The sequence below is a fragment of the Myzus persicae genome, unplaced genomic scaffold, assembly GCF_001856785.1.
Source record: "Myzus persicae strain clone G006 unplaced genomic scaffold, MPER_G0061.0, whole genome shotgun sequence".
Lineage (NCBI taxonomy): Eukaryota > Metazoa > Arthropoda > Insecta > Hemiptera > Aphididae > Myzus > Myzus persicae.
Window position 1 is genome coordinate 347,409 of NW_019102445.1, and position 27,734 is coordinate 375,142.

General features: G+C 31.4%; 2 protein-coding genes across 2 annotated transcripts in view; both read right to left on the reverse strand.

Annotated features, from left to right (window-relative positions):
* LOC111032170 (peroxidasin) overlaps positions 1-15,598 on the reverse strand; it is a 36,643-nt gene extending 21,045 nt beyond the window's left edge. Inside the window, exon 1 of the mRNA XM_022312401.1 lies at positions 15,327-15,598. Within this exon, the coding sequence (XP_022168093.1) occupies positions 15,327-15,571 (245 nt within the window). The 5' untranslated portion in view covers positions 15,572-15,598. The remainder of the gene's footprint in view (positions 1-15,326) is intronic.
* Positions 15,599-19,855: 4,257 nt separating this feature from the next.
* Positions 19,856-21,164, reverse strand: LOC111032168. Its single transcript, XM_022312399.1, has 3 exons — positions 20,868-21,164; positions 20,531-20,709; positions 19,856-20,053 (listed from the first exon to the last, which is right to left on the reverse strand). The coding sequence occupies exons 1-3, from the start codon at positions 21,004-21,006 to the stop codon at positions 19,856-19,858; spliced, it is 516 nt and encodes a 171-aa protein (XP_022168091.1). The 5' UTR covers positions 21,007-21,164.
* Positions 21,165-27,734: the final 6,570 nt, after the last annotated feature.

A 27,734-nucleotide genomic window follows, 5' to 3' on the forward strand; every position in this document is an offset into this window, starting at 1 on the left:
CGCAACGATCGATTTTATAAGATAGCTGATAACTTATACGTACTTAATATACATGCGTAAGCAACGCCACGTCGTCATACAAAGGTGATGTGCTGGTTTTTCTTGTTTTTCTCTCCCATATTTATTGGCTTAGGACTGCGTACCTACGCCGTATTATATTATTACATTGACATTATATGATCTCATTAAAAATAATCATAAAATATTTGTCTTACAAATACTATTTTAAAAATTTATTTTATATCGAATAGTTAGTTCGAAATTATACATTTTAAATATGTTACCGTCTGTTTATTATTGATAAATACAGATCGTATACGTGCTTTTATATTTAAAATATCTGTTTCAAGGGATACTAGAATTTCACTCTATACAACACGAACTTCAAAACTTCGAGCAGAAATCAAACATCACTTACGGCTCGGCCACCAGAATGTGATGGGGTAACTTACCGGAGAACCGCCGATATCCCGACAAACGCCACCTCCGAGATGCACGACGACATCGAAACACGAGCCGAGTTTACCTAAACCATTATACGTATATATATATATATATATATTCGTGTACATATTGCAGCGGGACGGGAGGGACACGGTCCGTTTTTGTGTACTTATTTTTTTTTTTCCGGCATAAAATTAAGCGATCGCCTCGGGTCCCGCGGACGTGAAAAACGTATCGAAACGCGCACGTAACCGGTCGTCAATAAATTACACAGGACCCGGCGAACAGCGTACATCCGATCTAGAACGTTTTTTACGATATACATAGACGCGAGATCGCACACTAATCGGTCCACATCATATTGTAATATCGTGTACGATGTATTAATATATAAATATATATATGTATAGGTGTACATAGTATATTATGGTCCGGCACTCTGGCGCGTTGAGTAAACCCTCCGAGCTAAGATGATAATATTATTTTCAGTAACGATATAATAATATCAACGATATAATAAATAACAATATAATATTTTATAATAATAGCAGGTATATATATATCTATATAATATTATATTTACACGGTCTGCCGATTCTCGTCCGTCGGACGTCTCATTTATCCGACGAGAGCGTGTTATATGCACCACACGCGCAATATTAATATGATATATGTAATGCGTTCCTTATGTTATATATACTTATATACAAATACGATTACGATAATAAATAATAACATACCGATGTATAACATATATTTAGATAGTACGTTTATAGGCTATATGGAATATAACTATACTAGGTACCTATATACACTGCAGCGAGTTTTCGTACTTTCGATACTACGATGAACATAAAGTTAAACTCGCACGAACTGTCCCGGTGAAAATAAATAATGAGTTAATATTATTATCGTGATTTATTGGTCTCGCCGCTATTTTCGGGGCACCGCCGCTAATCGGATATAATTGCAGGTTTTTAGTAGAGCGACGATAGAGACAAAGCACCCGTCATTCAACTGAATAAATACAACGACATTGTGAAAGTTGCGCCGAAACAATAAGAATTTTTATTTTAAAAAACAGTTACAGCCGTTTAAAATTTTTATTCGTAAGTATACAAATTATTAAAAAAATTAAATATTGCGAAATATATTTAACGCATATATTGAAAAACTATAATATGAGATGCCCTCAAAATGCAGTCATCGTCATCTTTCATTTTTATACATCAAGTGTTTTAAACCCATTGTAAGAGGGGACGTCTCACCGCTGACGTTTCGTAATGGGTTTAATAGTCATAACTGTATTTAATCGTAATCCATCTCATTTTCGTGTCGTTTCATTTTTAAATCGACATCCCGATATTAAAAACTCAACATGCCAGAAAATTACCAATTATCAGCGGGAGTTTAACCGTTAAACGAAATGTTTTTGGTCGATATGATCGCTCGGGCCGGCCAACAAAATTGACTTCCAGCTCATACGTTTATATTATGCATAAATGATAATATATCATACAACGGCCACCGCCGACATTAAAATGTACAAGAACAGACTTATTATTATAATGTACAGTCTAGTAACTATATATGGCGCGATTATTGTAATTACAATTTACAACATGTACTCATAGGTAATGCTATTATCATTATTATTACTATTATTGTTGTTGTTGTTGTTAGTATTTTGATAGGTATACCGTATAATATATTATCTAACCAGTCTCGGTAATAATTATGTAATATTGTTTTCCTACCCTACAACTGCGATAAAACAATAGCGAGCCGTTTTTATCAATACGTAAAGTGTAGACACAACCAAAGTGTTTTCGGTTTTCCGTGCAAACGATATTCGAAGTCGAACGATCTCGAGTGCAATCGAAAACCTATTTTTGAGTCTTGCGAAATTGAAAACGGAATAGGTACCTTTGAAGATACTTACGATACTTGCACTGTAGTACCTTTAGTAAGTTAATTTATGAAAAGTCTTTTAATTAAAGCGAAACGCAATACGCACGTGTTCCCGGGTAGTGATTTAAGAAGGACTCGACCCTCGAAATTCCTGTTTTGGTCATTCGATATGTCACACAAGCATAGACGTTACTACATTAGACACGCATAGTGGCAGTGTGGTTACTGGGGAACATAAATTATGTTAGCACTGCCCAAGAAGTGCGCGTATAGTCGTATACGATTTTTGAGATTCCCCTCGACGACGGACGTGATGCCGTGAGACGCCAGCAACCGAAAATCTCATCATGTGACATATCGAAACAGGGATTTTGGGGGTATCGGTCACGATCGTGGTATATTAATTAAAATTTGGGAAATTTTGTTTAATATCAAATAATAATAAGATGGCTATCGCAAATGCAAAATATAGGTGTTCGATTGCACTCAGAGAAACGCGAGATAGTTCTCAATGTTTGGACGGAAAACTGAAAACCCTGCAGCACTATTTGTGCATCATAATGTATATAAATATATTTACGTATAATATATAGAACGCAGTCCTAAAAATGCGTACAATAATCAATGTGGACCGATCTAGGCGCACGCCACGAGAGATCATCTAAAACACGTGTTGCTGCAACGTCCTGGAACAGCGACAATGGGCACTGGCTGATTATTATTAATAGATTCGGTTTCCGGCCTGGCTATTTAACACCAGCCGATTCTTGTGCGCCGAGGCGGCCATCGCCAATTTGCAGCGAAACGCAAAACTATAAAATAATATTCATATTATGTACACATGCCTGCAGTGCGGTACTATTTGTGTGTTTATTATTTATTATTATATTATTATATGTTTCATACGACCGACCTGCATCCGAAGATATTACGCGAGGAGGACGAGCTGATTCAGAAAGAAGATTTTCGAATGTTTTGACCGAAACGAGTGGAATTTGAAAAAGTATAAATAATTAGATACCTACTTGCAGAGTATACAACCACGGTCAGCGGTTATTGACTGATATATTAACCAATTATACGTGCATTATAATTTATAGCTTGTCGATTTTTAGTTACAAGAAAGTGTAACAGTTAAAAAATATAACATAAAACATGTTTTATGCCTTCCAAGAATACGGTTTACTGGAGAAGCTTACAAGTTACAATAAACAACTAATCAAACTACACCAATACTTACCTGTAATGTTTAAATATCGTATTTTTGTAAAAATCTATGATTTTAAAATGCACATGAATGACCAAAGAAAAAAGACTGATACGTGTTCACTGGTTATTTGTTTAAAATTGTCGTTTTTTAACGACTATAGAAACCATGTCATTTTTTTTTCAAACACTTTTGTACTTATTGAAAGAATGAGTGTTCAGTGATAAAAGAATCACCCAGTACCTATACGTAGGTCACGAAATGTACAAAATCGGTAAAAACACAATATGTAAATAATACATGTATTATATTATAGGAAAACATGTATTATTTACTAAACCAATGGTTGTTTAGGCTTAAAATAATTATCCGGCACCCAAAAATAGAGATATGTAATGGCTCCTACAACCATATATAAATTGGGCCTCAAGTGTATACATATAACATTATTGAATAATTTTTCGAATTGAGCATACACTGTGAACACAATTTGGAGGGATAATTAATATAAAAAATTGTATCGTTAATCTATTAATTAATTTTTTATAGTTTAATATGTACATCATTATACATGTTACATACGATGTAAGAATATTGGTCAAAATTCTCAAAATCAAAGTGTCCAGCGGATCGTTAAACAGATAAACGAATCCCGAGATGCATATATTATACGACTTCTCGATCAAACAAACGCTTTTGTTTTTAACCTTTCGTCAAGTGCGACGAATAATTCTGACCAAATTTTAGAATCGCATCGTTCAAAAATGAAAAAAAAAACACAATTTAACGGTACCACTAAGTTAAAAAATCGTAATATTCGATCGTCACGTTTATACTCATACCTTTGTACATTATATATATGTTGTTTATTTATTACCCATCTACGTGCATTATGCTTTCGGTTTTGGCAGAACAGTTTAGCTTTACCGAACACGATCAACGACTAGTATGTATAATTATTATTATTATAAGGATCGTACTCGAAGATTTATTGATTCATATTATATTTTGTGCTTTTTATCGAAACGTCGTAATATATTACTACGACGATCTACAACAATAACCGGTTTTTGTTGTTGTTGTGAAATCTAGATCCAAAATCGTCTAATGGCAACAAAAAAAATATCATACATATTTTATGAAATCGAAATGGCGAGATTCGTGTGTCTCGACGGCCGGTAAAACAAAACTGTTTAACTGTTATATCATATTATATTATATGCGGGACACCGGGCAAAATATGATCGTGCTCAGAACGTTCTACTCTAAGTTTTACTATTATAGGTATATAAAAAATATATATTAAATTGTAGCCCAAAACGGTGCATATACAGCACCACATCTGAACGACAAGCTATATAACTATATATATATCCATGTCCGTATTAACACCTACTTTGGTGGTTGGAGCTCGTCAAACGAGAAGATCTGCACCATCGCATATAATGGCATGTGACGGTATGAAGTGATTTCATTAATCCTCAGGTGGCCACAGTGCATAAATATAAGTATGATTTGTATTTTGTACAATCTCGTATAATCGTAATAACCGCTCGGCGTGTAATGATCGACCTCGGCGGCCGCGTCCACGGGCACAGACAACGATTTCATGATTAGTTTTTTTTTTTAAACATTTTCAAGCCTCCCTAAGGGGGCGAATCTCGCCGGTTGAGAACCATTGGTATACATATTTGTGTATTTTTATTTTATTCAAATTCGATCTCCTACCATACAATATAAATATACATAGTAAATCAGCTGCAATACCTATAATCACTCATCTGCAGTGATCACTGATTAGTTGTCATTAACTTGCTAGCTCATACTTTTATAGTTTCACACCTACCCCGTGTGATCTTTCATATAAAAACCCTCATAAAATTGGGAGTTTCCCATTTCCACCGAAATAATGTTGGCCGTTTCCGCCAAAAGCGAATAAGGGACTATTCCCGTTCCCGCTTATAAAATTATGATGTTTGGTTATCGCCAAATCTATATGTATTTATTATAGTTTTATAGTTGTGGTAGCGATCGCTGCGAGACCTACTTTTTTGCCGGCGTAATATTTTATTTTAGCGTTGATAACTTTTTTTTTTTGGAGACGAGAAAACGATTTACACGGTATTTGCATGTCATCCATGTACAATAAGTCAGTGGCGCGACCAGAGGTGGGCAGAACCACCATTTGGACTACCTATACTATTACTAGTACTAGTATACATCTTATGCCAAATCTTCGTATTTCTCTGTGTTTGAACAAGTACGGGGAAAGGGAGGGGGCTTGAAAATGTCTAGTTGCATTACTACAATAAATTATTATGACATCAATAATAATTATTAAATCGGAAACGTGGATCACTTGATAGTTGATATAGGGGAAATCAAACCGCGTTTATCTTTCTAAATATATAAAAACGAATGTTTCTTGTTTTGTTTGTCCTCAGAAATCTATAAACTGGAAAACTACTGGACCGTTTTCAATAAAAGTTATATCAATAGATTCGTCTGATTCCTCGAGTCTCGACAGGTATTTATAGCTATATATAGCCTATAGGTTGGATCGCACATGAATTTAGTTTTGGCTCACGAAAATCGAATGTTTTTTTAGTTTTAGATTTCTAAGCATATGTTAAGAACGCCTTACACCCCAGTTACATCCGTCGGTTACCAGTGCATATAATTACGATTATTGATATATATTGTTGAATTTTATTTATTTATTGTCCTTGTAGTTACTGCACATAAATCGTATGTGGAATTATATTTATTGCAACATTGTACGAAAATATGTTTAAAAACAATTTAACACGCTCGATACTTGTTTATAAAGTTTGACGGATTTGAAAACAGATTATAATACACAATTGTTTACGTTTAGATTGAAGAAAAAATCATAAAACCCAATAATTATGAACACAATTACAATGATGACTTTTATATGATTTGATTTCTTAATATTCTGAACATTTTTTTATATAAACACTTGAAGACGAATACCAATCTTAACGATATTGGACCTAGGTCTGCTTCAAGCATTCGTTGAATCTGTCTCCAGCTGTTTGTGTTTACATCTAAAATATGTATGTCCAGAACTGAGAAGTGGAAATAATCAGAAAGTAATCATTGCAATAATTATGCTTGTATTATATATGTCAACTGAAAATCTAAAACAAAACAGAAGGTGATAGAACAATAGAACGATAGACCCAGAATGCTTGTCTAATAATTAGAAATTATTTTTTATTACATTCAATTTATATGTATTTATGCATTATATTTAGTTATGTCTATGATATCCTATCATACGATGATGAGGGTATACTACCAAAAATTCCTAGGCATAAAATGTCTGTTGTAAATAGTCCGGTACATATAATTATGCAAAAGGAAAAATATGATGTGATGCACAATAAAATTTCCTGCGATCAGTTTTAATATAAATTTTAACTGAATGGTTTACCTAACGAAATTAATAAATAAACTTGTAGGTAGCAATACCAGCAAGATATTCATAAAATATATTGTTTAAATATATTATTTTAAATATTGTTATACACACATTTATATACCGACATTTTTTTAGTTAAGATAGATCACTAGATAGTTGATATTTAATTAAGCTGGGAAATCATTAAAATATAAATATATAATACTATGTATATGATGATAATGATACTAAGTACCTCATGAAAATCATTGAATTTTTTTTTTAAATGTTTTATTTTAAATATTGTTACATATATATATATATATATATATATCGAACTTTCTTACTTTGGACTTTTTATGCCTCAAACTTTTATGCCAGGACTTTTATTCCTAGGACTTTTTACCGCGATTCGATGGTGAGTGACCAAATAAATTAGCATAAGGAGCAACAATTTTGAATACATTTTATGGATTAAAACATAGGTACACGTGGTATATGCATATATGATTTAATATTTATATTATTTTTACAGTTTGATAACAACACAATATTTACAACACGTATCATAATATTAAGTATTTATGTCCACAAGAGTAGTGCGATCGAGATTGAATTAGATTTAATTAAATCGTCAGTCAACTTAACGTCTGAATTACGCGTAAACATTTTGTATAAAGTAATATAGTATTATTATAGTGTTTATTTCATATAAATCTCCACTAACTGATCCGGCAACATCGTGTTTTATTTACCTTATAAAGTAACTAACAAGTAGTTGACAATAAGGGATTCGTTCAAAACCCCGACAATGAAAACTCAAAAGTGAAAATAGAGATAAAGAGAAACAAATAATGATCGACCGGATTGGTTCCGAATGTGGCCCTAGGCTCCTCTTAGGTTTTTTCTCATCTTAGCTCATAAAGATGAATGCTTTTCAAAATTTTTTAAATTATAAATTGAAATGTTTGATGACAATGATAAAATTGTCAGGATTTTGATTTTTGACCCATGCCCAATAGTTATAATTTATTATACAGGGTCTTCCAAATTTCGGGTGACAAAAATGGTGGGGATTACACTGGTTCTTACGGGACAGATCTGTCTTTTGTCACACAAAATTTGGAACACCCTGTATACTCTCATTAATAAAATAACTTAATTATGCGTAAAATACGTAGTAACATATAGTTTAACTGTTTAACATTAAAGTGTTGAAAACTTAAGTACAGAATAGTTATTACTTATTAGACAGGTGTACCCGTTCAATTTAAGAGTTTTTGGTAAAAATTAAAAATCTGTGAAACTACGAAGATATGAGTTTACCGTGCAGTAGTACGACGCCAGTAAATGTTACCATGGTATAATAATAATGTTTACAAATTACACATAGCCAACACCAGTAAAGTAACATAAGTCACTGTACTGCAGTCAAATATAATAGAACCGGTTACTTGTGTTACTTGGGTTATTGGCATAACAACACGTTTGCATGCGCCATGCATAGGTCACAGGTCGAAACGAAATGTTTGAAAAAAATGTTTGCTATTATTAAACTTCATGATAAATGTACGTTATAACGTTATAGAGTATAAATACTACTCTTTAAACTATAAATGTTAATACTTGAATAGTGGTAAGTTATAGTACTACAGTATTGTAATACACTTCACTATATAGCAGATTTTATTTACTCAAGTACCTGTTGAATAAAAAGAATAAAAATGGTAGTTAAATTCAAAATGGTAGAGTTGATACATTCGATGTTGTTAGGTTTGGATAGGAGGGAGAAAATTGGAAAAAAAATTAAGAAATTAGAAGTTTAAAGGTAAAATATAATCTGTATTAGACTTAATTCACACATCATTGTTTAACGCCATTAAATAACTTTAACGAACTTTGGCATATTCTATAGTAATATGATTACAACTTATAAGTTATTACATTTTAATGAAATTCAAAGGTATAGAAATTTGATATGAAACACAAATTGCATAGGTATTAGTGAGTTATCATTGATCAAATAACATAATAATATGCAATCAATAGTTCAGTAGTATATTATTATGTACTAATAATAGTAATATTAATATTATGTTAATAATAGTATGAAAGTACGACAAATTCCAAAAATAATGTGTCTTTGTACTTTATAGGGAACTGTTGTTTTCCGGAAGTAGGTACTTCGTTGATCATAAAATTCATAATATAATATTCAAGGATGAATGTCAGAACTCTGTGGTCTACATGATTGTAGGGTTATTGATATATGCGGGATTTAACGTAAAAACTATTGTGGGACTGGTGGAAGTATGATTCGACACTTTTTCGTGAATGTTAGGAATACGCGTAAATATTATAAGCGATGATGATTGATGACACAATATTCAACCCGACAACCCCTATAATATATTGGAATAATTTAGTTCAGCCGACGAATCTTTATTATTATTATTATTATTTTTTTTTTTTTAATAAAAAATAACATCCGTAGCAGCAACGAATCGTTATTATTATTAATTCTGAAAAACCACATCATTTGTATTTTATAGTAGCTAATGCACTGCAGCCATTACACCCACGATCATGCTCAGTGTAGCAATTTGCTATAAAGTGGAAAAACTAACCTAACAATTCGGAATTACAAACTTGTGAACAAAGTATTCTCTTCTCAGCAAGTAACAATATTTACATTTAACATTTATGTAGTCAGATATTATTTATATTTAAGATTTTTGTTTATCACAGTTATCCTACATTCCTACACTTCAACTGGTACAGTTGTCGGATATTTTGTTATTAGTTAACTAAATGTAGGTACATCTTTTGCAATTCACTCAATTAAACGTCAATTATTTTTATAGGACATGCGGGATGTGCTCGTGTATTTAAACATTCGGTAATTTCACATTTCTCGTAATGACTCGTACAATCCATAGGTTAGGTTATCTATGTACGTTGGGTTCGTTATATTATTTCTACACACTATAAGCTAATTGAAAAACCTTTTCGAAAACGTTTTTAAAATTACTATCCTGATCAGTGATCAGAGTATTCGATAGGTTATATCTTGAGATTAATTAAATTAATTTACTGTTGTACAAAACCATCTGTAACCGTCAAAAACATCATATTGTATAAATCATATTATATATATTTATATGATTAATACCTACTATACCTATACAATAGACCACTTCTGTGATTCGTTGATTGATAAAAATAAGCAAATTATTGTAAGTGCCTATATTACAATGATACTTTTAAACGTGTATAATGATTTTAAAAAGATTGTATATACTTAATACGTCGAAGAAAAAAATATTATTAAATATGATTATTAAATAGAATTAGTTATTTACTTACTCTTGATTTCTGTTATTAGTTATTACATAGTATAGATTTACACATTTTACACATAATTGCATTAACGTAAGTTGAAAATCAGAAAATTCATAAATGGAATTTCAAAAACCATTTTCAAAACCATTTAGGTGTTAAATTATTTCAAACACTTACCAGTTTTTGATAACCAATTCCAGCTGAAAACGCGCATCTTTAAGGTACATAATATTGTACTTAATATTATACTAATAAGTACTTAAAATCTGATCTCACTAATCTCATTTTTTTCTATCTATAAATATAAATTTTTTTTTCTCTTTTAGTTGCATTTATTACTTAATTCTAATTGAGCTTTGTTTTATAAAATTACGATATTATGGTAGATTAAACACTGGTCCAATAGGTCCACGTGAATTGATATCAATCAATTAAAATATATATTAATGTAAATTTAAATTATTTTCAACATACTATATTATGATAATATTATGATATGCCATTATTTTACAGTGGTAAACTGGAAACGTACAGTTTATAGTAGCTGGATTTCAATAATCAATAGGTAATCGGTTTAATACATCAAAATATACCTAAAATGTATGTGACACGGGTGCTGACTAACCGTATTAGCCATTACGTACTACTAACTAATCATTCTCCGTAAACTCTAAGTTTTAAGTCTCTACAATTATTTAAAACTTTCAACGTGGACGATTGATCTATGGATGCCAAGAATAATCACTATGTAAATTAAGCACTTTTGAGACATAATAATATACACCTAGTATACATTATTATTCCAGATGTTCTTTGTATACTTTTGATCTTGATGTACAAACATAAACTACAGTATAATGTGTATACATTATACTCGGACTTAGAAAAATAATAATAATAACAACATAATCATTCTGATTCTCACTCGTCATCATTCATTTTAATAATATTATGTTTATTGTATATGCAACAAAAACGAGAAAAATATATGTCTACTTTGTATAGATAAAAAATACTACAATTTCATAAACGTTGTGCTTAAAATCAGAGATTATTATGGGTCTTGTGAGTTAGGTATAATTTTTATGCGTCATAAAGCCTATATTTACTAATTTCACACATCCGAGCGGAAAAAAATAATAAATTGTATAGGTACGCTCCTACGTCCTACGACCTACCTATTATATATACAGTTGTCGGCTAGATATCATAGGTAGGTACTCACAGTTTGAATTTCAAACATGCATTTTATCTTATTTCTCATTGTAATTTAAACTGTGAAGCCATAGATGATATTTAAGGTACCCACTCGGTATTTTGATTGATTGCCACCCGGAGATTAAGACTGCATTTGCCGCCAAGTGCAGGTATGATATTTTAATATTACAATTGGATGCATTCTAAGTGGACTTTTTTTCAAAGACATACTACTTTAATTCAACGTGTGCATTGTATACTTATATAATACTGACCAATCTAATTATGCATTATTGATTTTGATGCCAAGTGTGGATTCCTTGTCTTGTCTTATTTAGATCATACTAACAACCTTTAAACAAATATGGCCATTCACTTATTTATTTATCAAAATTTGACTTTAAAAAAATTTTAAAATGTTGTATATATTAATAATGTAACACGATTCTTCATTCATCAACCATAGATGAACGCTTTTTCAGATAAATAGGCAGAAAAAAAAGTAATATAATTATACTAAATCTGTTAAAATCCGTTATCAATACGGCAAACCTTAAGTTTTGGAGTAAGTACCTAATGCTTGGCAATAATATTTATACAAAAATCCTCATAAGTCGATGCTACTTGAATAAAAAATGGTCTAATGTAAAGCCACTTAGCCACATCCTTGTTATAATATGGGTAGGAATTGTCCACATACAGTTGGCAATTGTCCACTATCACGCGAATTAAGAGATAGGCCATTTTTTATTATAAATTCAATATTTATAATAACGTATTCAACCAGCGAAAATGAATTGAAATAAATCATCAGGTTGTGTATGGAAACATTGGAAACGTGTGGCATTATAAAAATATAAATCTCGGGAGCTATTTTTCATTGTAAATGTTTATGCATATTACGTAGGTACATATTAGATGGGCATAATATATTATGTTTTTATTCATGCGTATCGACAAAAAATATAGTTGTTCGAAATAGATATATCATGTATAGATAAAGTACACCCAATAATATAATAATGTTATATTTTAAACCGACACATAGTATTATATTATGACGTCACAGTAAACATCGTATCCTACATAGGTCAAGTTAGTTCATACTATTTGATAAAGGGTTTCTGAAATATATCAAGTTGAAAATATTGCTAAATTATTTTAAATCAATTGTAATTAAGACAGTTTCTAAACGTTGTATAAGTATGTTTATAAGTATATACTATATAGCTTTTGGGAACAAGAAAACAATGAAAAAAATGCTTACACATTATTATTGAAATGTAAAATAATAAGATAAGTCTATTTGAAACCTATTCGAGGAAAATAATAAAAAAGGAACACGTTTGTAATAATGATCGGTACGGAATTAAAAAATAATTGAATGCATTAATAATCAGTTTTTATACTCTTGCACTCGTTGCACTATGAATAACAAAATGTACATTTTTAGTTAATTAATAAAAAAAATAAAAAAATGAATCAACAATATTAAAATATAAAATATATTAAGAATAAACCTTTGTTAAAAGAGATTAGGTTTGATGTTGTTCTAATTAATACAAATAAACAATTGTATTGATTAAACTTTAAAGTACTATTCCACAATTTTTAGACATTTCAATTATTGTAATAGCATCTACGTAATAATCTACAAGCTCTATCTGATAACATTGTAAAAAACGATAAAAAAATAAATTTTTATTCGGAAATAAATTTCAAACAAATTGTTATTGAAATAAACGATTACCAAAGTAAAACAATTTTGATGGCTTACGATTACCAATTGATTTAAAATGGACTATCCCATGTATTACTAAGCAATAATTTCATGTGCATATGTCTGTACATTTTTCTTCGAAACCACATGCATTTCAATAGTTAGAAACATTAAATAAATAATACAGACTTTTCTAATTATAGCGCCATATAAATATATAATAATCATCAATAAAAAATAGATTTCGATAATGAATATCTTTTCTTGGACATTCAAGAAGTCTTGATTGATTTCAATCTGACCTAAATCGATATTAGCCCCCCTGATACCATTAAACTTATCACAAATTTAATCATTGTACAAAATATCTTTATTTTTGTTTTGTTATAAGAAAAATGTAAAAAGTATATAATTTTTAATTTTTGAAAAACTGAAACCGAGCTAAGCTCGGTTACCCGGTGGGTACTATATCATACCAATAATAATAACAAATAAATGATAAATAAATCCATTTTTGCTATCTGGGATAATATTAATAAAGACAATTTGATGAGAACGAGCAGTAATATATGCGCGCTCAGCCTATATTTTTCAAAAACAGTGTAATAGGTAATAGGTATATTTTCATTTATGAATGAATAATATTAACACATTTTGACAGGACTTGATTTCTTACACGATGTAAATGATTAAATGTTTAGCAATGTTAGCCGTTATCCGAATACCTACTTGAACAAATACTGTTCAAACAACTGCAAGTATTTAGGATTCCATATTATTTGGATTTTAAGTGAATATCGATTTCTAATGCTTACAAAACTACAAAATGAATACAAAAAATGAATAATTGTTTTCGTCCAGTCAGAAATATAAAATTCTCAACTACTACCTAACAAGATTTGAAATTATAGTGGCCCCAAAACATCCCTATACAACGTCTAAAAATAGATCCCCTAACCTAACCTATAGAATGTCAGTATATAAACATAATAATATACACGTCTAACGAACAAAAGGTGGAAGTGTTCCGGGCTATTCCCACGAAACATAAAATGCGTTTTACCACCCATAATATTATCTTATACAAATGCAAATATGTACTTTTCATTTTATATTTAAGACATGTAGTGTAAGTCGTAAAACGGTTGGTATAGAGTACAGTTTTATATTTTAATCGATTTACTTTTATACAAAGACAAATAAAAATCGATGAGAGATACCGATACGGTGATATAAGAAACCCATCGGTCTAAAACATTGACTTTAATGACTTTAAAACTATATGCTTTACAACTTCTCAAGACTACTTAGGTACCTATACATTCTGGATTAATAATCATATAATTTATCTTCCCTCGAGTTTTTTTAAACATTTTTGAGTTGTCTACGAGTGCTGATTGTGAACGCGGAGATGAACTATATATATTAATAAACTCACCACATCATTCCTGCAATTTACTCCCTCCCAATATAATAAAACTATGATTACGGTCAAGTCATATTTTGGTTTGTTTCTCAGCTATGACAATGACAAAATCTTCAATACTCTACCCTTGTCAAATTTCTATCGATAATAAAGCCCCAAAAATCACTTCCCCCGATGGTTCCGGAAAAAATTATCGATACTCGAAACTCTCTGGCTTTACTGAAATTGACTCCGGAACGCATAATAATAATTATTGTTATGACTTGTAATAATTAGATTTATAAATGTCATCTACTATCTATATATTATACGATCATATAACACAGTGGCGTATTTGAGCGCAACTTTTGGTAATGGGGAGAGGGGGCATTTAAAAAAATATATATTATTGATTAGAATTACATTTATCATATATCACTTAATTTTCAAAACCAATTATACAACAATATAGTCCCCAATTAAATGGCGCTTAATATGAGCAAAACGGGAAATGCGCCCCTCGCAGCATCCACAAATATGCCACTGGCACACACAACGGTTGATGTACGTCGGAATTCACAATACTCGGACAAGGTGAATTAGTAAACGCATTTTAAAACTCGACAACCGGGGTCTTAACTCGCACGTTATCCTCCGTAAAATAGACACTTACAGCACGGTGGTAGCCGGAGATATGCGGTCAGGTATCCGGTCCAGATGCAGAAACATGCAGCGGACGGTGGTCTTGAAGCACATGCATTTGGCCGGGCACTCGGCGGCGGCCGATGGAAACGACGACGAGAACACCAACAGCAAAAGTAGGAGCAGCGGAGCGACCATCGTAGTCTTCCGTGAAACAGCGGCGGCGGCGGCGTCGACGCGGCGCCGACAGACGACGTGTTGCATCGGCCGAGTCATCGTGCGGACTGGTCGCGGAGCGCACTGCACAGTCGCACGTGCCGCTGCGTATAACGTAATAAAAATAATAATAATAATACGCACAACGCCGAACGGGTCCGGCTCGAGCGCGATCTGTTTTGTTCGAGTGGTTTTTTCGTCGTTGACGTTGATGTCACACTTCTTTTTAGTCCAGTTTCAGACGTCTCTCATCCGCAGAAAAAACTGGAAAAACTGGAAAAACTCATTTGAGCGCGTTCGTTCTAATGTCCGCTTGTGCCGCCTGCAGAACCCAACGCGTATACTTATATGGGTGATTTTAACAGTTTTTAAATTTCGATGTAATTTTTTGTTTTAAAAATAAAACACATATAGCACTTGAGCAGTTGGACCCAGCAAATGTTAGTCCAAGGTGAATATTATTATAAGCCTGTTGTTTTCTCCACTGGGCGCAAAAGCATTGAATCATATACCTAGGTATATAATAATATAATATAATATAGACATGTTTATGGTGATCTATGTGACCCATTTTTATTGTAGATCATATAGGTCTATCATTTCGTTTATCACACGAAATCGTTAAAATACTTTTTAAATATAACAGGTTAATGTTTGGTCGCCATTTCAACTGTAACGGGAAACACGTGACTAGAAATTGTTAAGAAAATAATCGATATAATTTAATAACGATTCAACTATAATCTTTATGATATAATATTATAATCAAGGGCGTTCGCAGGGGGAGGGGGGCAAGAAGGGGCAGTTGCACCCCCCTTGGCTTTTCTGCGCCAATTATCCTAATCATTATTGATGGTTTAAATGTCCTAAAAAAACTTTAAAAAAGCCTTAATCATTTCAAAATAGTGCATTAACTTATTTTTATTTTTAATATAAAAGATTTAATTAATTATAATATAAATTTGGTATAAATTATAGTAGGTATACATTTTCAACTTTTATAAAGGATTGTAAAAAGTTTTACAGTTAGAACTGATCGTTTTGGACTTCTTTAATCTGAAAATTAATTACTCTTTTTTATATAGGTTTAGATCATATATGTATTATCAAAATCATGTAAAAGCATATTGTGCAAATATTAAAACAAAGTGTAAAATTTAAATTCAAAAAAAAAACTTCAAAATGCTCCAAAAATCCTAAAATGCAAAAAATGACCTTAAAATTTAAAACCGTCAAGAAATGCAAAATAAAAACTTCTCATTCTATTTGTGTATGTTTTAAAACGAGTATCGCGATAGCTATAGTTTCGGAAAACAATACAAAGTGCATCGAAATCCTCTTGGTATAATTTAACTAACATTATCAAATTAATGGTAACATTTTATTTATTAAAAAAATAGGTATATTTGCTAATTTAAAATTACATAATATTTAATTAAAATGAATGCTGTAAGATTAGGTTTTAACTAACTATCCACGTATAATTCATAAATAATTTTTACATTCCCTGCCTATATGGAAGAAAATATGTCACAAATAATACTGTATCAATAATAAGATACCTATCTAGTGAAACAAAAAATTTAAAATGTAAAATATTTTGCCCTCCTCTTGACAAATTCATGCGGACGCCCTTGATTACAATATCAGTATTACCATTTCAACCGAACAGTCCGAAAAAATTGTTGATATCCATCCGAAAAACGTATGTTACAATTTTTTTCTGACGGTTGTAGCACTTACCATAATATCAAACACAATATAAGTATTGTGCATTTGCTATTTAATATAAAATATTATTACCTATAGATTAATATAAATTAACGTTGTTTTTAAATCATCGTACCCCCCCCCCCTTGTTTGCTAAACATATTATCATTGATTTTTTTATTTATTAGATCATAATTTATTCATAATTGTAACAATTTATTCAAAGTATCATCTGCTTAACGGTTGACAAAAAAATGATTAGCATCTGAAAAAAAAGTTTGTATTTCCACAAGCTACTCCTTGAATAGCATAAAAATGTTATTAAATATTTGAAAATGTAGTACTTCACTATACTAAGAAATTCCAAAAGAAAAAACAGAATTTGAAAAAATAGGATTGAACAAGCTTGAAAAATCACACTATACATACCAAGTAGTAAGTAGTTATCTCAAAAAGCGAGATCTTTGTTTAATTTCAGTACAATAAGAATTTTTAATTTTTACATTTATAAATTATTATTATAATATGCATATTGCATATACATAACACCTATTACAATTTAGTGGGTTTTTTTATTAATTTATTATTATTTATAACTATTTAAAAAAAAAGTAAGTAAATATATTCAATCATTTTTATTCAACATAATAATATATTATGTTATCAATGTTAGGTACAAGGTTGTATTATAGGTATATGATTAAACATAGGAGCTTTATTATTTACAACGTTTATTTAACTTACAAGAATACTTCGGTTTTAAATATACAGTTATATTATATTATGTCTATAGATAGAAAAGTGTCTTTTTATTTTTTTGATTAACATTTTGTTATTTTGTTAATGAAATAATATTGATATTAATGAATAGATAATCCCAAGAAGGTGAGAATAGAGCGCTATATCCTATAGGTATAGCGATGATGAATTTTACTGAGAAATATAAATTTAATGAGATATAACAACCGATGGGCAGTGTTAATTAATTGAAGTACGCATTATGACCGTATAAAATATGAACACGTGTATGAGTTAAATATATACAACTGCATTAAATAAAGTTTAAGTGGAATATATAATGATGTATGAACAAAGGTCAAAGACAAACAAGAACCTATACATCAAAATCCTATTATTGTGGACCCATTTTTTTCGTATACCGTATAAAATATATATAGTCATATTTAACTCGTTTAAATGGTATACTAAAATATAATTTAAAAATATTTAATTAGAATTAGTATATACTTACACATTATATAATAATTGTATATAATTTATAGCGTATTATATAGGGTATTATACTATTATCTAGGTATATCAATGGGAGTGTATTCAATTGAATAAAACTAAATGGTACTTATTATAAACATATTTATTCTTAGGAAACTATGTAGTATAATATAATTATTATTAACAGTAATAATATGACTTATGAGTTATGACTTTATGAATAATAAATTTTAATATAGTACACAAATGATTTAAAATAGTATACACCATGGCAAAAGTGTTATCTATGCATAACATTACCAAAAACGAACACATGTATCACTCTGGCAGTCAGGTCAATCATACATTTATAATTTACAATCATCACTCATTGCCTATTAGTGAGACTACTGAGACTTGAATGTGGCAGGAAATATTAAAACAATCAAACAAAACGATAACCAATCATCCATAACGTTTCGTACGTCGTAACTCGTAACATTTTAGTTTCTATATAATATTGTAGATGTACCCATTATGTACAAAAATATAATTATCAATAAACATTTTTTTCAGTAGGTAGTTAAAACCGTAATATCTGAAATAGTCTCAAAAATAAATATTTTTATCCACAATCTACCTCCTCCTTTCTTGCACAAAAAAAAATGTGTATCTTTGTCAATTTATTTTTTAATTATTTCCACATAGTGCGATGATACTTTCTTTTCTTAGCTTTAAAATTACTTCACAAAAAACGAAGCATTTTGTTTCATTTTATACATATGGACAAATACTTCAAACCAGATTGATAGTTAATGTGGCATTTTTTTTAATACCTATTTACAACTTACATAACATTAAAAAACTGTGTTAATTATTTGTGTTTTAGTATGAATTAATTCATAATAAATTCATTTTCTAAAGTATTACTTTTTAAATCTATTTCATGCATATATTAATATATTATGCAAACAATAAAATTGAGGCACAAGTTTCGGATGAATACAATGCAGACTGACAAGATAATTTTTAAATAATTATTCAAACATAATATGTTATACTACGACTTATAATATGTAAATCATTTCAAAATGATTCAGTTTGTTTGTGGGCTTGTGGCACTGCAGAATAGATTAAAATATTAAATTAAATATAATATCCCGTAGTGGTAGATCAATTTAACTTTGACCGGTTTTTGTAGCACCTAATAATATAAAATAATATGCATCATATTATACCAAATAAGTAAATTAACGAATATTTATGGTTAAAAAATTATCTTTAAAAAAAATATATTCTGCAATTATGAATGGCCCCCGTGTAACTTTTTATTAAAATTGCATTTTATTTTTACTTAAATATAATGGTATAATTTACTATTAATATTTAATAAACATACAATTTTATTTAAAAAAGATTTTTTTATATGTATGCGAAATGGCCAGGTCCAACTGGAGTATTTATATCCATTGGATTGCTCAGACGACTGGTAAAACGACTGTCTCTTCTGAAAATTTTTTGGTGAGATTTGCGTACAGGAGTTTTCGCTTTAACCTTATCAGCATCTCTCACGTATATCGACTTGACTACATCAGTGTACAACGGATATTTTTGTTGAAGCTAAAAACATCATTCCCCATTTCAATGTTATCCTATCCAATATTATAATATAATTATACTACCAATGGGGAAATTGTCTTAAACAAAACCGAACCTACCACACGCATTTGCTGATATATCTTCGAAACTTTTCAATTTGTTATTGTAATTTTTTAAGTATTTCAGAGCTACGTTTGTACTATCAACAAACATACATATTCTTACCAAGAATGTATAAATTGTTTTTATTATATCCAATACATTTTTAAAAAAATTGACCACAAAATTAGCATTTTTGAAAGAAAATTGGGCGGAACTCCAAATAACGCAGTATATTACAAATAGTAGTCTATAATTTAGTAAACAAATGCAAAGGAGGGTTGAACACCTAAAACCACCATATGTACGCCACTGTATGGGTTTATAACTTAATAAAGATAAACTTATGTAGTAATTAGTAGTCTGTATTTTTAACGACAGATTCTTAGAGGGACATACTTCTTCGTCGATTTCGGAGCCCAGTTCTTTAACTTCAAATCCTGGAAGAACGAAGGACTCTGCGTACGTACTACAAGCTTTGGTCTCGTTGGCGAGCTGCTGTTGTTTTTCGATCTGGTCCAACGCCTTCTTGGTCATTTGTTGCCACATAAACTCCTCCAACACGCGTCTCTTGCGCTCTTCAATGCAAATATGTTTTTAAACATTATATCGCACAAGAAAAATTGAAACGATAAAAAACCTCCAGACCCCCCCCCTCCCACATACACGACAAATTTAATCGTTTTTATGACGATTGTTATGACGATTGTCCTTGTCGTGCAATTTTGAGACTCACCGCTTTCGGTCTCGACAAGGTTTTCATCCCGCTCTTTCTTCGCTGCCACAACCGCGTCGTAATTTTCCCGGGTGACCGAAGGCTTTTTGTATTCGTTTTCTCCGCCGGGTGACATGAACATCCATCGTTGACTGTGCATTTTTCTCAAACAATTTGCTTTGTTTGATCAGTTTTATTTCAAGACTCAATAATATATCATTTAGCAGCCAAACTCAGCTCATATATGTTACGGACGTTTGTTTATTTTCTCTCAAATCACTATCATGATCAGCCAGCACGCGGTAAAAAGACATAATGCATTATACTATACATTATACCTACATAAAATTTAATATTTATATTCTTATAATATTAAGTATTCTTTATATTCTATACAGAGTATACTTGAAATGCATATAGCATTTTGCATTATGAGTTCTGCATGATGTAATTAATTATATTTTTTGTAGAGTATATTATTACACTAATAAAATATAATATATTTTCACATATTTCAATGAAATAGTAGTAATTATTATAATTAATAATAATTGAAATATAACTGTAAGCTAATGACCATAGCCGTTGAAACGTTTTGTTCAATAAAAAATGAAAAAATAATTTAAATTTAGGAATAGGATAATGCAAGTATTTTAATAATTATTGCCATACTTTTATAAATAATAACACTGAATATATTATTATAGTAGTCTGATGCAGTTATTTTGTTTAGGTTAAGCAATAATAATTTATAATATTTATTACAAATGTGCATAACAAGTAAGTTCATCAGAAAATATAGTATTCCATATTGCAGTTATATATTGTATACCTAATACATATATTCTAGTTAAGATTATAAATGAATTCAAAAATTCAAAAATCAATTCTTTCTTAAAAATGAAAACAGCAGTCTATTTTTTTAGTATGTAGCAAAATCTATTGTACCTAATAATTATTAGTTGAATATGATGTAATCAGATAAGTATCTAAAATCATTTATCCAGACCAGCTAGAATGAAATAAACTATTTCATTAATGTTGGCATGTTATGATAAAACAAAGGTAGAGGTATTAATAAATCAGGAAATAAAATTAGTAAGTATGTATAATTGAAAAGATGTCTACAAAACTTTTTCCTGCAAGCTTTTTTCCACTGTTCCGGCCGTTCCGGGTCTAGCTGGATCTTTAGGAACAGTGAAAAAATTGTGTTCATTTACACAGGAATGGTAACCAGATTTACATCCTGGCAACTATGTCCCGTCACGTTTAGCTTATTTAATATCAACATAGAAAATATAAGCTGAATTGTCATTCAATTTCAATTTGAATGTTTCGTATCGTCGTTATCCTTCGTTGTAATTTTCGGTTGTTGTCATGGCGGAATTTCTCTGACATAACCGCGGAATCTTAATTTTTTAGCAAGTCATGCGTATATAATATTTAGGATAAATGAAAAATGCTTATAACCCACATAAAAATTGAACTATCGTAAAAAGCCAACACGCAAACACAGATAATGTTCTTACCATCAAGTTTCATAATAGGTCGATTCACTCTAATTTTTAAGCTGGCCAAGCTATACGTGATCTGCTGAGCTCAGTGTTGCGCACCTGTAAGACGGGGACAACAAAATACGCAAGTGTTTACGTCCTCGTGCTGACAGAAACCTCGTGTTCGAAACTGATGCGCTCGCCGAGAACCAGGAACGCATAAAGTAAAGTTAACCCGCAGGGAAAACGAGAACCGAAGCGTGGCCGTGAACCGTGGACCGTGGTGATGTTTTTTGCGCCTCCGTAGGTACCAGGACCGCATGTACCGGGGTCGTCGTCACTGCTGCCGCCACAACCACCTCTACGGAAAATAATAACCCAATATATAATATTATTATCACAATAATATTATAAAATCGAGCCAGAACATAGACTAATAACAATACTGCTACTAATATTAGTATTACTGTATTAGAAATAATTTGTTATGTACGGCCAAAATATTATCTCACATAATATTATAATATTATGTTCCGTGGTATCATTTGGAATAAAAGTAAATACAAGTCTAGTTTATCATTATCTTAAACATTGTTCAATATGTGTTCAAATAATCGACATTTAGTGACAGTTGTAGACTTGTAGTCTTGTGTAAAAATGAATTTTGAAATTGTTATTAAGTGAACATAAAAATCGAATATCGGGCGAACCGATGGCCGGCAGAATTAATATTATAAAAGGCGGAATCGATAAAACCTCCTCAATATATAGTGTGTAATAATTTTGTTTACCCTGTCCGTTATTTTATCATGTCCATTTGCGTCCACTTGCGCACCGGACCACAGCCCATTGGCTGTAGTTGTTGTCATGTATCGACGTGTCACCTGTCGCCATCATCTGCGAAATATATCACACGCTGTGCGTCGGGCATTTATCTCTCCTGGAGTAGGCGCCATAAATCGGACGCCGACTTACCACTGTCCGCGGTTACGTATTGTTTCTTTCGCGTGTGTCAACCGCAAGGAGTAACTTCCAGCAACATTGTTTTTTATTTTAAAACGTTTTTTATACATTACAATCAAATATTTGAAATATCATAATGCATTAAAATTAATTTTTCCCTTGAACTTAAACTTGTGGCGGTGGGACCAAATTAACCAATTTTCGAAATTAAAATTAACAATTTAAGTTTATAAACTATTTACATACTAATATATATATATATATAAAATCCAAGTACCACTTAGTCACTGATCGCTGTAACTCAAAAACCACGCAACGTACGAACTTGAAATTTGGAATAGAGGTTTTTCTCATATTTTCGCCGATATTTTTAACTTATCATTTTTGTTCTTCATCTAGTAGATAAGAATTCTTCCGAGAAATTATAGGGATATAATGTAAATATGAAAAAAAAAACAAAAATACACACTGGCGAAGCCGGGTAATTCAGCTAGTATATTATACATAACTTAGTAGGTATATACAACTAATATTAAAAACTTAATTACTCGGTTCACTTAATAACCAGTTTACATTAGAGTTTTTATATTTTATCAAACAAATATTATACTTTTTATTACAATTATACAATTTATTTATTTATTTAACTAAGGCATTGCATTTAAATTAGACGAACCTAAATATTCCAGCAAATGTTTACCAGAGAATTTTTCAATGTTCACAACAAGAACATCATTATAAACTGTACATTCTCAGAACATGCATATTATTTCATTTTTTTTTTTTAGGTAGCTTATGTTAGAATTTTAACAAAAGTCGTCAGAGTCGAGAAAATTTGCTAATTATTATGTAAGTAGTTAAAAATTCATCAAATCTTTAATATTCATATAGGTATCCAAGATTTGAAGTTTTAATAGAAGGTTCCTCATAAGTTGTTATGCTAGATCCAAACAAATTTATGTATGTTTTAATTTAAAACATAATTGTTACACTTACCTGTAATAACGGTTTGTTTACATTTAAATTAACTATATTTTTTTTTATTACGATGTTCAAAATACTAAAAAATAGTATTTTTCACATATAAAAATAAAAAAATAAAGAAATACATTATTTCATTATGAAAAAATAATGTTTTGGCCGTATACTATTATATTAAGTTGCCATGAAGTTCGATTACTTGTTATTTTTGGTATAGTATCGGCTGTGCATTTTTCTGAATCATTTGACTTTCCGACTTTGCTCTGTTAACATCACGTATTAAGTAATCTTTAAACTTTAAACATGTATAACAGCAAAGTTAACTTCACTGCGCCTAGAAAGGCTGGCAGAGATGAAAAAAACAACGAGAACAAATCTGAGGCACACCAAGTGGAAACTTGTACTGAACAACGATGGGCTGACGTGGACGAGGAGCAGTGCCTTCTAAAGCTGGCCCCGTCCCACCTACAGTTCTTGAGAACAATATCCGACGGCATCCAGTCCCGACCATCGTCGCGCAAACTGAACGAGGCTCCGCGGAAAATGCTAACAACGGTCGACGAAACAGGCTTGGATCTATGTGGTGTCGAAAGCGTTCATTGTACGGAACAGCCGTCGGAGACGACTTCGCCCAACGACATCGTAACGGCGTTGGAGAAGAGACGTCCTGTGGCCCTGATGTCATCGAAAAAACTCCGCAAAAACGCCACACTCGTTTTATCCGACGTGTTAGACATGTATCTGCGTTCTGCTGCGGTGCAGAGATCGATAAATGTGATATTAACATCAACTGAAGAACAGACGTCTACGATTTGGGACCCTGCAGTTAGAAAACCTGTCCTCCACGTGACCGATGTTCGTCTGGCACGTTGTGAAGCAGCGAAACTGATACGGAGACTAAGACGGAACGGGGCTCCGCGAAAAATACCCATGACAGGCTTGGAGGATGCATCTGGTGCCGAAAGCGTTCATTGTACGGAACAGCCGTCGGAGACGACTTCGTCCAACGATATCGTTACGGTGTTAGAAACGAGAAGCGTACAGCTGGAAAACCGCAGGCCATTCCTATCGGCTTTACGGAGGAGACTCCGTAAAGTCGGTAGGAGGCTGTGCTGCTGGTGTGGCCCGCCACCCTCAGACCAGTAATAGGGTAAGCCTGTCCGGCTACCCTCATTAGATGACGAGCGTTGGAGGTTTGGCGAACGGAATACCCATCGTACAAATCCATTTTTCACGCTGCAGTTATCTAATATTTAGTTTTTTTTTTTTTTTTAATTTTAAGAAAAGTTCTGAACCAATGTTATAAATATGTAATTCCAAAATTGTACCCCCCCCCCCTTCTCACTGATCTTTTCCGCAGTCCTGTTCTGAAAAATCGATTTGGTTTGTTAGTATGACTATCTATTATCTGGTAGTAAGCGATAAGCGCTGAAACGATAACGGTTATAGAAATCAACCGGTCCCGTCCATATCACGATTTCTGAAAATAATTAAATTTATTAATTATTCCGTGGAAAAGGACGATTTTTGAAAGAAAAAAAAAAATTGAAACTTCTACTTAACCACAGTTATGGCCCATGGTAGCTAGACGTTTCACTTTAAGAAAATACTTCGTCATGTTCCTGTACTTGAGCAAAAAGGTGGGTTCTATTTGTAAAAAGTCCATTATTATTATTATAATGATATGATTGCCGTGTTTAGATCGCTATACCAAACAACACAAAAATCAACTGTCTCGAATGGAATTCTAGTCAGGATTGCATAGCGGTGGGTGGAGACGATGGACTTTTGAAAGTGTTGAAAATCGATTCTGGTACTACAGCGGATGGTAAGCTCAGAGGACTTGCAGGCCAGGCCAACCTATCAATAAACAAAACTCTTGAAGGTCATTCCGGTAATGTGTAGACTATTGTGTGGAACGAAAAACACAACAAACTGACTTCAAGTGACGAAAATGGGCTGATTATAGTTTGGACATTGTATAAGGTGTGTACAAATAATAGTACAACATTTTACAAGTATCCTTAATTATATACTTATAGTTCTAACACTAACGTAATATGTATTTTGTCTAACCACCAGGGGACGTGGCAAGAAGAAATGATAAATAATAGTAACAAATCAGTTGTTAAAGGTATGGCATGGAATGGAGATGGTGAAAAAATTTGTATTGTCTATGAAGATGGTAAATCTACGACCATTTATTTCTCAATTTAGCCATTGACTTTGTATAATAAATACTTACTAATATTATGTACAATTTAATTTCAGGAGCTGTTATTGTCGGTTCGGTTGAAGGTAGTTTTGGGGCATTTGGGGCAAAGAATTGAAAATACTCATGTTGACAGGTGTTCAGTGGTCTCCTAATTCAAAATTCCTTCTGTTTACCATAAAAACTGGAGAAGTTCATTTGTATGACAGTGATGGCAACTTCATAGTATGTAAATTATTTTTATAATGTGCTATTGGGCTAATATAATAAACTGGTTTTGTTTTAGTCCAAATTGGGCATGGTGTGTCTACCTGTATCCCTTAATAATGTGCCAATTACTGCCTGCCATTGGCTCAGCAGAAATATAAATGACTGCCCACAATTGGCTATTGCATACAAAACGGGACATGTGCAACTGATGAGAGACCAATATGATATGAGTAATTTGTCAAAAACTATTATTTATTTTACTCAAGACTTTATAACAGTATTTTATAATAGATCCTGTAGTTTTTGAATGCGATATGTCGATTGTGGCTATTAAATGGAATCATAATGGCAGTGTTCTGGCTTTGGTTGGTTCATTAATAGTTGACGGAGATATTAAAGAATCCAATGTCCTTCAACTTTATTCACCTTTTGGAGAAGTGAGTTTTATATCTTATAATAACATTGACATGAACTTAAATATTATTTTATATTTTTCAGCATTTGAGAACCCTTAGAATTCCTGGTTACATGGTGTCGTCTTGTTGTTGGGAAAGCACATCTTTGCGCATTACCTTAGCCATTGACAGTTTTGTTTACTTTGCCAATGTGCGATATGATTACCCTTGGTGTTATTTTGCTAACACAATTGTCTATGCATATAAAAATCATGAAGAAGCTGTTACAGAGATTACATTTTGGAATACAAAAAAGAATGAAGTAGGTACTTTTCCAAACATGTAAAAGAAAATTATATTATTTAATATAGAAGAAGTAATTTTTATCATATATTTTAGTTTTACCACACAAAATTTGATTCATTGTTGTGCATGGATGCTTACAAAGACAATTGTGTTCTTGCAGTACGAAATAATAACGATGAATCCAAACCTTATACCCTCATTATTTGCAATAATATAAACACTACAGTTGATAGTAAGATTTTTATTTTTATAAAATTTAATGTTCAAGATATAAACCTATTTAATATTGCATTATTTATTTTGTAGCCAAACACATTAATTTTGAACC